At 43.5% G+C, this 14,094-nt stretch overlaps 1 protein-coding gene across 2 annotated transcripts in view; it reads right to left on the reverse strand.

Moving 5' to 3' along the window:
* The window catches only part of URB1 (URB1 ribosome biogenesis homolog), a 141,183-nt gene that overhangs the window by 21,767 nt on the left and 105,322 nt on the right, over positions 1-14,094 (reverse strand). Inside the window, exons 30-34 of one of the 2 annotated variants that reach the window (XM_040338871.1) lie at positions 12,441-12,543; positions 4,597-4,757; positions 1,577-1,709; positions 1,383-1,489; positions 1,121-1,264 (exon numbers count right to left, since the gene is read on the reverse strand). In XM_040338871.1, the coding sequence (XP_040194805.1) occupies positions 1,121-1,264; positions 1,383-1,489; positions 1,577-1,709; positions 4,597-4,757; positions 12,441-12,543 (648 nt within the window). The remainder of the gene's footprint in view (positions 1-1,120; positions 1,265-1,382; positions 1,490-1,576; positions 1,710-4,596; positions 4,758-12,440; positions 12,544-14,094) is intronic. The other variant, XM_040338872.1, reaches the window with a different exon arrangement.

The following is a 14,094-nucleotide window of genomic DNA, read 5'->3' on the forward strand; positions in this document are numbered from 1 at the left end:
GGGGGGGGGGGGGAGAAGGAGGTAATGAAGAAGGGAGGAAAAGAGAAAATGGACTGGACTAATCAGATAGAAAGTAAAAGGAGAGGCAGGCAAGGTTAGAGGAAGAAATCAGAATAGATGGAGAAGCAGAGCAGAGGAGGCAGGCAAAAGGAAAGGAGAGAAGGGAAAACGAGAAGAGGGAAAACGGGAAGAGGGAAAACGGGAAGAGGGAAAACGGGAAGAGGGAAAACGGGAAGAGGGAAAACGGGAAGAGGGAAAACGGGAAGAGGGGAAAACGAGAAAAAAAGAAGAGAGACGAGAGAGTAAAAAGAAGAGGGAAGAGGGGAAAACGAGAGGAGGGGAAAACGGGAAGAGGGAAAACGAGAAGAGGGGAAAACGGGAAGAGGGGAAAACGAGAAGAGGGGAAAACGAGAAGAGGGAAAACGGGAAGAGGGAAAACGGGAAGAGGGAAAACGGGAAGAGGGGAAAACGAGAAAACGAGAAGAGGGGAAAACGAGAAGAGGGGAAAACGAGAAGAGGGGAAAACAGGAAGAGGGGAAAACGAGAAGAGGGAAAACGGGAAGAGGGGAAAACGAGAGGAGGGGAAAACGAGAGGAGGGGAAAACGAGAGGAGGGGAAAACGAGAGGAGGGGAAAACGAGAAGAGGGGAAAACGAGAAGAGGGGAAAACGGGAAGAGGGGAAAACGGGAAGAGGGGAAAACGGGAAGAGGGGAAAACGGGAAGAGGGGAAAACGAGAAGAGGGGAAAACGAGAAGAGGGGAAAACGAGAAGAGGGGAAAACGAGAAGAAGGGAAAACGAGAAGAAGGGAAAACGAGAAGAAGGGAAAACGAGAAGAGGGGAAAACGAGAAGAGGGGAAGAGAGAAAAGGGGAAGAGAGAAAAGGGGAAAAGAGAAAAGGGGAAAAGAGAAGAGGGGAAAAGAGAAGGTGAGGAGAAGGGATTCAGGAAAGAGAAGAGGTAGAGGGGGAGAGAATAGAAGACAAAAAGAGGACAAGGGGAAGTGGGGGCTGGAAAAGGCTAAAAGAGAGAAGTACGGAAGAGATCAATATTGAGCTATGGGATAAATCATTTTACACATGCACTGATTTTCAAATTGGGATAACATTATCTGAGATCTTACCTGAGATGTTTCATCACTCAGGGGGCTGTTATAAAAAGCCATAATGACCATGAAAATCCTCTGGTAATCATAGAGCTCATAGCAATGCTTGTCCCTCATTCCATCACATAGAACTCCTAGAATCCATTCACGCTCCACCTTGTGCTGTTCAGTCAAACACCATGAAGACGGTTACAATGTACTTGATATTTGTATACACAGACACACAACAATACACAGACACACACACACACACACACACAAACAATGAACAGCCACATACCTCTATGTCAAAGCTGTAAAACAACCTATAGAAATCAGGGACTTTCTTTAGATCCAGGTACTCGTGGGATAGCAGGAAGCGGTTAATCTTTATGTACATGTGTTCCTCTGTTGTGGAAGACAAGAGAAGGCTCAGACTAAAGTCTCCCAATCATCCCTCTACAGCCAATATAGAAGAATGGAATAAAAGCCTACCAGGTCTAAAGATCAGCTGGGCAGCTCTGGCACCATATAATGCCAACAAGTAAGTGAGCCGGAGATTCTCCTGCCGAATTCCATTCTTTATAACATCCATCAGATACTGCAGCTGCACAAGAGGAAACATTAACTGTATTATAAATGTACAAAAAAATCGGTTTATTCTAACTGGTGACAAATAGGAAAAAGACAAAAATAAATATTCTCTACACACCCGAGAGTTGCAGGTCATCTAGCTTGCTCATCTAGTATAGCATACTGACTGTCCTTACCCTAACAGATGTATAACCAGAGATATGTGGTTCCAAACACCAGGCCTGGTCATTTTGGCCCGGGGCTGAGATTATATTTGTATATTAAAAGAGACCTTGTCACCAACCTAAAATACTGCAGGAAAAAGCACAGAAAATCAAGTACTTGAAAAGCCTACACTACAGTGCTGATCCTTTGTATGCATTATTTTTTATTCACCTCCAATTTGTCTTTAAATTTGCTAGAAAATCTGACTATTCTGGGACAGTCAATTCCTTAGCACATCATTACCTTCTCCTCTTCTTGGAGTGTCTAAGACCCCATACACACCATTAGATTTCTGAAAATTCTTGTCTTCAGATTTACCAAAACCATGTAGTGCAGGGGGCCTGCCTGATTGCATACAAATTTAAACTCTTAAGGTTTGACCTCCTATTATATGGTTTTGGTAAATCTGAAGACAAAAATCTGCAGAAAATCTAATAATGTGTATGGGGCTTTACTGTCTGTTCTGGCCCAACAACTCCACCTTCCATTTCACCTCCCTTCATAACTGTTTATATAGCTGCCGATGAAAGAGCGAAATGGGAATACTATAGCATGCCACTTGATAAAACAGCTCTGGCTGGGGTTGCCGACATAACACCCAAGATGGTGGCCCCCAGCAGCATTATCGAGGGTTTTGGATGTCTACACAAAAGTCAAGATTTCTGTTGAAATTAATAGTCTGGCGACAGAGGTTCTTTAAAACCCAATTAAAAGGATTACACATTTTTATTTCTTTATTGTTATGCAGCCCATAGGGGTGTATTTTTTTTTGTGTTCAGCAAGCAGGTTGGGGAAAAAAAAAAAAAAAAAAAACGGACCTGATTCCGCCATCCACACACAATGTTGATGGGGAATTCTCCCACTGAACTATGGTATTCTGACAGCGGGGAGACTTACCGGTTGTCAGAAAACAATGGGGGGTTATTTACTAAAGGCAAATCCACTTTGCACTACAAGTGCAAAATGCACTTGAAATTGCACTGAAAGTGCACTTGGAAGTGCAGTCGCTGTAGATCCGAGGGGGACATGCAAGGAAAATAAAAAACAGCATTTTAGCTTGCACATGGTTGGATGCTAAAATCAGCAGAGCTTCCCCTCATTACAGATCTACCTCTCAGATTTACAGCGACTGCACTTCCAAGTGCACTTTCAGTGCAATTTCAAGTGCACTTTACACTTGTAGGGCAAAGTGGATTTGCCTTTCATAAATAACCCCCACTGGTCGGTGTGGCAGGCTATTGCCTGTGGGGAAAATCCAACAGGGCAGGGGTACAGAAGTTGATCAATAAATTGACTCCTGTAAAACCAGCCTGCCCCATACATGAATTGAAGGTCCCTGCTGAACTGGCCAAATTATGATCCATGTATAGCCAGCCGGCTTAGGGATTTGTGACCGATTATTGACAGAAAAGCTTGCTACCAGCTGCTGCACTCAGCATTCAGGTTCTTGGACTATTTATTAACCACTTAAGACCCGGACCCAAATGCGCGGTCGTGCTCCCAAACAAAATTGGCGTCCTTTTTTCCCCACAAATAGATCTTTCTTTTGGTGGTATTTGATCACCTCTGTGGTTTTTATTTTTTGCGCTATAAACAAAAATAGAGCGACAATTTTGAAAAAAAATTCAATATTTTACTTTTTGCTATATTAAAAAAAAAAAAAAAAAAAATTTCCCTCAGTTTAGGCCGATACGTATTCTTCTACATATTTTTGGTAAAAAAAAAAAAAAAATCGCAATAAGCCTTTATTGATTGGTTTGCACAAAAGTTATAGCGTTTACAAAATAGGGGATAGTTTTATGCCATTTTTATAAAAAAAAGTTTCACTAGCAATGGTGGCGATCAGTGACTTTTTCCGTGACTGCGACATTATGGCGGACACATGGGACACTTGACACATTTTTGGGACCATAGTCATTTTCACAGCGAAAAGTTCTATAAAAATGCATGGATAACTGTGAAAATGACAATGGCAGTGAAGGGGTTAACCACTAGGGGGCGTTAAGTGTGCCCTAAGGGAGCGATTATTACTGTAGGGGTGCGTGGCTGTAGGTGTGACCTCACTAATCGTCGTTCCCTATATCAGGGAACAGACGATAAGTGCCACTGCCACACAGAAGAACGGGGAAGGTGTGTTTACACTCGCCTCTCTCCAGCTCCTGTGACCGGGCGCGGGCACGGTGCTTCGGACCGGGTCGCCAGCGGCGGCGTGCTCGCGACCCCGCAGCTGGGCTCTAAAAGGCAATGTACAGGTACATGCCTGTGCCCAGCCGTGCCCTTCTGCCGAAGTATATCGGCGTGAAGGGGTCATTAAGTGGTTAACTACCCATTAAAATTCCCCCTCAATGCTGACCCCCGGCCAACACACTTTCACGCTCCGTCTTTAGTTATAAACTCCCAATTAATTCCCGCTAGGACATGCAATTTGTCACAGCCATCTTGCAGCAATGACATCATTTCGCAGGTAGAGGATCTTCCAAACAGCACAGGTGGCTTTAAATGTCCTATGTGCTGCCAGGGAAGATGGGCTGGGGGTAAAAATATTCCTAAAAGAAACGTATTATACAGGATTATGTGCTCAGATGATCAATCCAGAAGACATATTCAGCTGTTAATAAAAGTGTGGCACAAACAGACACATAATAAAAATGGACAGGTGTTCTATAAACATGAGCAGAACTTACTGAAAAAAATAAATTTACTCCTATGCCGCTCACCTGCTTCTTATCCCGAAAACGACCCCCCTCCAAATGGGTGAGGAGGGACCCCAAGACGTAATTGGCAGCGGCTCGCATGCTGTAATCGTAACTACTGAGTGCTGCCAGGGTCAGGCCCAAAGCATTGACCTCCACAAACTTCACACAGTCCACAACCAGATCTGCAGTAGACAAATTAAAGAGAGTAATAAGTGATAAATCATACAGGCTATGGTTTGCTTATCACAAGTAAGCCTACCAATTGTCTTCAAATGCCAGATGTTGGAGAATAATCTAATCTATAAACATAACTTTCACCTTGAAAATTACTTTTTTTTTTTTACATACAGTATATATCTTTTTCATATGTTCAGCACAAAAAAAAAAAAAATTAAGTAAAAGTGATATTTAAAAAAAAATTAAAATAATAATAAACATGTTGACTAAGAGCCGGTTCACACACAGACGGCACGACTTTGGGGGCAACTCGGCAAGGCGTCCTGAAGACAACTTGAGAGGCAACTTGCAAAATGACCTCTGTATTGAAGTCAATGCAAGTCGCCCCCAAAGTCGTACAGGAACCTTTTTCTAAGGCAGGCGACTTGCGTCGCTCCTATTAGAACGGTTCCATTGAATAGAGCGGACCGCGACTTGTCAGGCGGCTGAGTCGCCTGACAGGTCGCCCCTGTGTGAACCAGCTTTTACTTTCTCTGTGCAATGGTTTTGCACAGAGCAGCCCTGATCCACCTCTTCTATGGTCCCTTCACTGGCGCGCTCTGGGGCCCCCCCCCCACACGTGTGCCCCCACAGAAAGCTGCTTGCTATCGGGGTACTCGTGATGGGCGTACTCGTGCGTTCCTCGCTACCGAGCACAGAACTGGGGCACTCGCCTCCTCACTGTGATGGACTGCAGCAGGAGCCAATTAGAAGAGAGAGAGTTGGAGAGCAGCTGCTCTCATGCACATCATTAGTTTGAGATCGGTCTCAGGTAAGTATTGGGGGGGCTGTGCAGGGAGAGCTGCAAACAGAAAGTAATGTAAAGGTGGGCATAACTTTTTTTTTCCCCATCGACTTGTATCGCTGCATTGTGGGGAGGCCGATGCATGTGACCGCGATCCCGGGCACGAGAGCCAGAACAGGAACGTATGTGTATAAAAACACACAAATCCCTGTTCTCTGACCAGAAAAGAGACAGATTGTGCATTTCTACTAGGAACAACGATCTGTCATCTCTAGTCAGTCCCCTCCCCCTACAGTTAGAACACACATGAGGCAACACAGTGAACCCCTTGATTGCCCTCTAGTGTTAACCCCTTCCCTGCCAGTGACATTTACACAATAATCATTTCATTTTTATAGCACTTATCGCTGTATAAATGCCAATGGTCCGAAAAAATGTCAAATGTGTAATGTCGCAGCCCCGACAAAAATCGCAGATCGCCGCCATTACTAGTAAAAAAAAAAATAAGAATAATAAAAATGCCATTAATCTTTGCCATAGTTTGCAGACGCTATAACTTTTGCACAATCCAATCAATATGCGCTTATTGCAATTTTTATTACCAAAAATATGTAGAATAATACGTATCGGCCTAAACTGAGGGAAGAATTTGTTTAAAAAAATTATTAAAAAATGGGGATATTATAGCAAAGTAACAAAAAATATTGTATTTATTTTTTCAGAATTTACGCTGTTTTTTTGATTATAGCGCAAAAAATAAAAACCGCAGAGGTGATGAAATACCACCAAAAGAAAGCTCTACTCGTGGGGGGAAAAAAGGCAGTTTGAATACAACGTCGCACGACCGCAAAATTGTCAGTTAAAGCGACGCAGTACCGTATCACAAAAAATGGCCTGGTCATTAAGCAGCCAAATCTTCCAGGGATGAAGTGGGTAATAAAGTAGGAATCAGAGGGGCCTGCTCAGAGCTTACAGGAGTAAAATAGGCCACTTGCCAAAACATTCCACCCTGCTGAGTGTATCTGATGTCATCTCAACTGTAGGCAATACCCCTCTGTTCATCCTCGGATCCAAGAAAAGTGCAGGTATAGGATAAATTATCCAACGCATACAAATATCTATAGACAAAATCTATACGTGGAGGCGAGAAAAAGAAAAAAAAATGTTTTAATCGAAGCAAAGATCTAAGAGAAATATTTTGTATGTGGCTCTTCAATGCAAAGCATAATTTACACTGCAGTGTCGCAGGCACACTGTCATTCAAGGTTCTTCAAACAAAGTAGAAGAGCACAAGGACAGATCGAGCGATTGGAATGACTCTCACACTCCGATCTGACGTCAAAAAGACACGGCAACCTTCTCAGAAAATAAATGCATTCATTATATAGAAAGGGCTGCGACAGGGAAACATCAATGGGAAGGCCAGTTGAACCCTTTAGCTGCAAAATCCAAAATGCAACCAAGCAGGACCATTACTTACTGGTAACAGGATCACAACCTCCGTTTAGATTAAAGGGATACTAAAGTTTTGTTTAAAAAACAAAAAAAACAAACAAACACCAAACATGTCATACTTACCTCCACTGTGCAAAGTGGCCCCAATCATCCTCTTCTGGGGTCCCACGGCGACTCTCGCAGCTCCTCCCCGCAAGAGCTAACCCCCCTCTGGGAAGCTCTCTCCCGAGGGGGTTACCTTGCGGGCGCGCTCCCGTGTGATACCCTCGGCGGCCATAGCCACCAAGTTTATGACTCCGCCCCCCCGGAACGGATTTGATTGACAACAGCGGGAGCCAATGGCTGCGCTGCCATCAATCATCCAATGAAGAGCCAACAAGAGCTGGGAGAAAACAACGCGGGATTGCACCCACGGAGATTCGGGCTCAGGTAAGTTAAACAGGGGCGGAGGGTGTGGGGGGGCGGTGACTGCAAGGTGTATTTTCACCTTGATGCACAAGATGCATTAAGGTGAAAAAACCTGAGGGTTTACAACCCCTTTAATTGCAATAAAGATTGATTAGAGTAATAAAGATTACAACCAGAAACTTTCCACACTAGCTAAAAAGTTGTCCACACAAATTTTAACAGCAGCCAGATGTCTAGTAGCCCTTTACTGGAAGCAACGAAACCCTCCGTCTCTATCTGATCTTTATTCCAGAATTAAGGATGTGGAGGTCATGGAGTCCATGACAGCTTGGCTGGTGGACCGACATTCAGCAGCGTGGGAACCGTGGCATCAGCGAATAAACCCCCCATGATCTCACGAGACCCCCCCCCCCCGTTCTATACAACACGACCGTTTGGAGCTCAGGAGGGACGCGCCTTTCTGTTTTGCGCTTATCCTCTCCCCCCCTCCTTTCCTCTTATTACTTTTCTTTTGCTCTTCTCCTTTTTTTCTGGAATAGCGGGACACACAAATGTAAATCGCAGACCCTATTGATGGTCCGTTTTGTGGGAGAAGCCTGTGCTGTAATTACTTTAGCGCTACCTCTGTCTGATACGCAGTGCTTTTCCTTGTTGATCCATGTCTGTGGTCTGTGTGTTAATTTTGTAATACGTAGACCTCCCATACGTAGACCCCCCCATTCCAGAGCTGCTGGCGACTACCAATTCCCTTTTATTCCTTTATTGTTTTGTTCTTTTGTTTATGTTTTAAACCATTGTGTGATGTATGTTGACATCCAATAAAAATTGTCAATTATAAAAAAAAAAAAAATAGATTACAACCAGTTATGATTTTCTAAAACTGGCAAAAACTTTCAAACATGGTTTTATATCCCGGATGTGTGCCGTACATGGCTGTTGTACAAGAGCGGTCATTGGATCAAGTGTTAAGCAAAGTACACACTATAAGAAAACCAGGCGAACATTCGTCCCATTTTTCGCGATGTTTCACAGCAAATCGGAACTGATGAAAGAAAATTTGTATGAAAATTCTTACGAATATTTTTGTACGACGAAGGCTTTTTTGTTGTTTATCGTTTCTGGTCACGCGCAGTCTTTTTCTGATTTTTCTTGTACAAAGACGCTGCGCATTAACTAAAAATCGTTCGTTCTGTTCAAGTACGAGAACATTTTTGGAGTTTGTCCCTTTGGCAATTTTCGGACTATCGAAAGTTGTGTACACACTATACAAATATCGGACGAAATTTCTTTGGACGAAAATGTTTGCCCGATTTTCTTACAGTGTGTACGAACCTTTAGCTTCCTCCTGTAATGAACCAATAGAAATGTTCAAAACATGTGACTGGCTCCCAGCTATTGGCCGATTGCCAATTCTTGGTCACGTGACTTGCTGTAACCAGCTGATTGACATTTCCTGATCACGTGATTGCCCCCGGGCTTCAACCAGCTTCATTCACATTTGGCATTTTGGGATCTTGGGCAGCCCCACTGTGAGGCTTTACGTTTCTTGTTTAAAAGATATACAGTAAAACCTTGGATTGCGAGCACAATTTATTCCAGAAACATGCTTGTAATCCAAAGCACTTGTATATCAAAGCAAATTTCACTATAAGAAATAATGGAAATACAAATTATTTGTTCCACAACCATTTATTCATAGGTCCTTCAAGTTTATAGTCCATATAAAAATATAGCAATGTGATTGGTTGTGTAACCATAAAATGTCCATCCACAAATGGAAGCCTCCACAAGGGGATTAGAAACAAAATCCAGCAGGAGCTCCAGAGTATAAAAGAGAAGAGAGGCGTCTCAAAGTGTAGCAATAAATGTTGTACCCTCAATAAATGTAACCATATTGCTACACTTAGAGCCGTACACACGATCGGATTTTCCGACAACAAATGTGTGATGGAAGGTTTTTGTCAGATAATCCGACCGTCTGTACTGTCCATCGGACAATTGTTGACAGATTTTCTGACAACAAAATGTGGGATAGCATGCTTTAAAACTGTATGACAACAAATGTGTCTTGTCGGATTATCCAAACGTGTGTACACAAGTCCGTCTGGAAAAAATCTAAAGTACAAACACGCATGCTCCAAACCAATGCTAACCACAGCACAACATTAGCAGAAGTTGCCCAAAGGGTGGCACTAAAAAGCTGAAAAAACACATTGTTTTGTGCGTGTTGGCTGAAAAAGTTCTGCCATCTGTATGCATAACAAGTTAACGGCCAACGCCCTTCGGACAAAAATCCACGGATTTATTTGTCCAATGGAAAGCCAAATCGTGTGTACGAGACTTTAGAGGCGCCTCTTCTCATTTATACCCAGTTGTAACATCACGCTACTTGTATATCAAGACAAAATGTAATTAACCACTTAAATGCACATATATGTCAGCAGAATGGCACGGCTGGGCACATGTACGTACAGGTACGTCCTTGTACATGTACCCGGGCGCGCGCTCCCACGACCCGGTCCGAAGCTCCGGGACCCGATCGCCGCTAGGGTCCCGCGAACGGTCCCCAGAGCTGAAGAACGGGGAGAGACGCGTGTAAATACGGCTTCCCCGTGCTTCACTGTGGCGGCGCATCGATCGTGTGATCCCTTATATAGGGGGACACAATCGATGACGTCACTCCTACAGCCACACCCCCCTACAGTAGTAAACACACACTAGGTGAAACGTAACTCCTTCAGCGCCCCCTTGTGGTTAACTCCCAAACTGCAACTGTCATTTCCACAGTAAACAATGCATTTTAAATGCATTTTTTGCTGTGAAAATGACAATGGTCCCAAAAATGTGTCAAAATTGTCCGAAGTGTCCGCCATAATGTCGCAGTCACGAAAAAAATTGCTGATCGCCGCCATTAGTAGTAAAAAAAAAAAAAAATTTATAAAAATGCAATAAAACTATCCCCTATTTTGTAAACGCTATAAATTTTGCGCAAACCAACCGATTTTTTTACCAAAAATATGTAGAAGAATACGTATCGGCCTAAACTGAGGGAGATTTTTTTTTATATATATATTTTTGGGGGATATTTATTATAGCAAAAAATATTGCATTTTTTTCAAAATTGTCGCTCTATTTTTGTTTATAGCGCAAAAAATAAAAACCGCAGAGGTGATCAAATACCAGCAAAAGAAAGCTCTATTTGTGGGAAAAAAAGGACGCCAATTTTGTTTGGGAGCCACGTCGCACGACCGCAGAATTGTCAGTTAAAGCGACGCAGTGCCGAATCGCAAAAAGGGGCCAGGTCCTTTATCTGCATTTTGGTCCGGGTCTTAAGTGGTTAAACATCTTGCTCCTCTTGCGAAACGCTCTCAAAACCAAGGATTTACTTGTACTGTGATTCTGCCCGCGTTATCAAATCGCACTGCAAATTGCAAAACATATGGTTGGGTTTTGCTCATTTTCAATGGCATGTACAAGGCCGTTTATTTTGCTGCAATAAATAGCACGGCATCGTGTGAAGCAGCCCCTGCTCCTTTTTGAGCCACAAGCAATCGCAGCAAAACCACACTATGTTTTAGGTACCATTGAGAATGAATGCCTCCCGAACATGCGTTTTGCAATTGCATTGTGATCGGAAATTACAGGCAGAGTCAGAGCGATTCTACCCAAGATCCCAAATGCGAACGGAGCCTTAAAGTGGATGTAAACCCAATGTAGAGTAAAAGATTTTCTATCATCTGTGCCCAGTCTTGCCACAAAGAGTTAATCGATCTCTGAGCAATCCTCTTTTCTTTTTTCAGTGAGATAAATGGACAAATAGGAGAAAACACTTGTCTGTTCTTCCCCCTTGCTGTGAGCGACAGGTTATTTACATATCTCATGCACTAGCCTGGAGACGGGCATTATTTTTTAAATTCCTAACCCCACTCCTTTTCTGAAGTCATATGGTTACTTTTCTGGATTTTGACTGGATATTAGTGTTCATAGCAGAATTTAGTGTAAGGGGAGTGTAAAGGTGGGCGGGGAGTCTACAGGCATCACGACTCCACCCACAGAGCTCCAGACAACCAACCCACCCACAGAATCTGCAGTTTTTCAGTTCTTATAACAGACAGAGGGGAGACATTTGACAGGTAAGGATACATGCAGGAGGCATCTGTAACGGTCACCACCGTTTACGACCTTCCATCACATCCAAGACAGCTTATCGACACTCCAACCAACAGGACCCTATCCATCCCATTTCCCCAGAATCAAGACGAGACACGCAGCTCTGTACTTGTTCCAAAATGAAGACAACTTTAATGGTTCACTCTCAGCTTTTATACAGTTTTCAAGGCACATGAACAATCAAACTCTCCACCCACACCCTGGGGGGCTTCAATACACCTTCAGGTGGCTAATTGCTAAACATTCTAGACATCTCGGCGCCGGGCTATAATTATCATGACCTAATCACTGCACATTCCTTCATTAACAGAACTCAAACAAAACACCATCACACAATGATCTCTTCTCAATCCACATCCCTAGACAGACGTTCTGTCTCCGCATACAGCTTGGCAAGTTCCATTACACATCTTATATCAATAGAATTCACACAAAGCAGCATCACACAATGAGAGGTCTTTCAGAAGCAGACTCAATTAGCATGTCACTAGCCAGGGCTAATCATAGAAATGAGTCACTATTGACTGGTTGGGTCACAATTAACCAACAACTTGCAATATCTCAAGATCCTGCAATATGAACTATCAGTGATGTCCCCTGTCCTGTAATTTAGGATATCATTTCTCAGTCACCCTATGGCCCTATCGGACATAAGGTGACCCTAGACATAGGACTCCTTGGTGACGCCGGTACAGGAGTACCCCTCATCCTTACAAAGTCTCCGTTTGTCCCGGGTCATTCCATTACAGCATCTATATCCTTATAGATAACCACTATGGCAGTAGTTTAGAAAGGATGAGAGGGGGTTTACCCCCACTTTAAAAAGACTAGTGCTGATCATGTAGCAGTCATTATGGTAGAGATCAGTTACCTGGTCTGAGCAGCTCACTAAAGAGAGGTAACAAGAAGCAGGGATCATAAAGCTTTCCGAAGTCATCTATTGCCCGGTCTTCATACAACTTGTTCTTCCCAGCCTGAAATTAAATATTTGGACGGGTACATCAGTGATTTTAAACACATTCAACTGCACAAAACATGTATCCTTTGTAACTATTGCTTTTAAAGAGATAGATTCTTCCGGCGGATGTTTTACCCCCCCCTCCCCACTTGTGCTCTTTGCATCCCTTCTTTACCGTCTTCACCTCATCTTTGCTTTAGATCTCCTCCATCTTTTATTGGAAAAAGTGGCTTTATGCAAAACAATATTCTATCTCTATGCAAAGCTTCCCCTCACATGGAATGACATCTCGTTTAGCTGGCTTGAAGCCTTTGTAGACGACTAACCTGCTGTTTCCCACCCCTGTAGATTGCATATGAATGGCCGTTTATCCGGACCCCTGAGCCCGTCATCAATACATATTCTTATGGTGCGTTATAATCCTATGTGATCTGGTTTATCATTCTTGGAGACAATTATTATTTATTGCTAATCTAGATATAGCAGTTTCTGCAGCTCGCAATTCTGCATGCAAAGAATGCATGAAGGTAAAAAACTGAGCCTTTACATCCACTTTAATGTGTTAAACACCTTATTGCTGTGTATTATATACACTATATTACCAAAAGTATTGGGACTCTGTAGAGTTGGCCAACCCTTTGCAGCTATAACAGCTTCAACTCTTCTGGGAAGGCCGTCAACAAGGTTTAGGAGTGTGTCTATGGGGATGTTTCACCATTCTTCCAGAAGAGCATTTGTGAGGTCAGGCACTGATGTTGGACGAGAAGGCCTGGCTCGCACAGGTGAGGACTCTGTGCAGGACAGTCAAGTTCCTCCCCCCCGAATTCCCTCATAAATGTCTTTATGGACCTTGCTTTGTGCACGGGTGTGCAGTCATGTTGGAACAGGAAGGGGCCGTCCCCAAACTGTTCCCACAAAGTTGGGAGCATGAAATTGATCAAAATATCTTGGTATGCTGACCCCTTAAATAGGTGTTCCAGCCTGTTTTTAAGTTTATTAAAAGTCAGCAGCTACAAAAAGTGTAGCTGCTGGCTTTTAATAAAAAAGACACTTACCTGCTCCACGGTTCCAGCGACGCGCCGGCCGCGTCTTCATTCCTAGTGTGGGCACCCCCACTGCGCATGCGAGAGCGCCGTCCCCCTACAGGGAGGGACTGCAATAAGGCGATTAAGCTAATCGCCTTACCAGCCCCTCAGCGGAAGGAGGAAGTGGGACAGGAAGTCCCACTGCTCCTGAAGCCCCCACCCCCAAAAAAATTACATGCCAAATGTGGCATGTAAGGGGGCAAGGAGTGGGTTAAGCAGACGTTTTTTTTTATTTTTAGGTGGAACTCCGCTTTAAGAGTTCCCTTCATTGAAACTAAGGGGCCAAGCCCAACCCCTGAACCCCCCCCCCCCCCACACACCATAATCCCCCTCCTCCAAATTATTTGGACCAGTACACAAAGCAAGGTCCATAAACACTTGGATGAGCGAGTTTTATGAGATATATATATCACATACATTAGAGCCGCACAATTAATCGTTAATAAATCAGGATCTCCATTCAATCCCCCTCACAATCTCTA

The sequence above is a fragment of the Rana temporaria genome, chromosome 2, assembly GCF_905171775.1.
Source record: "Rana temporaria chromosome 2, aRanTem1.1, whole genome shotgun sequence".
NCBI classification, from domain to species: domain Eukaryota; kingdom Metazoa; phylum Chordata; class Amphibia; order Anura; family Ranidae; genus Rana; species Rana temporaria.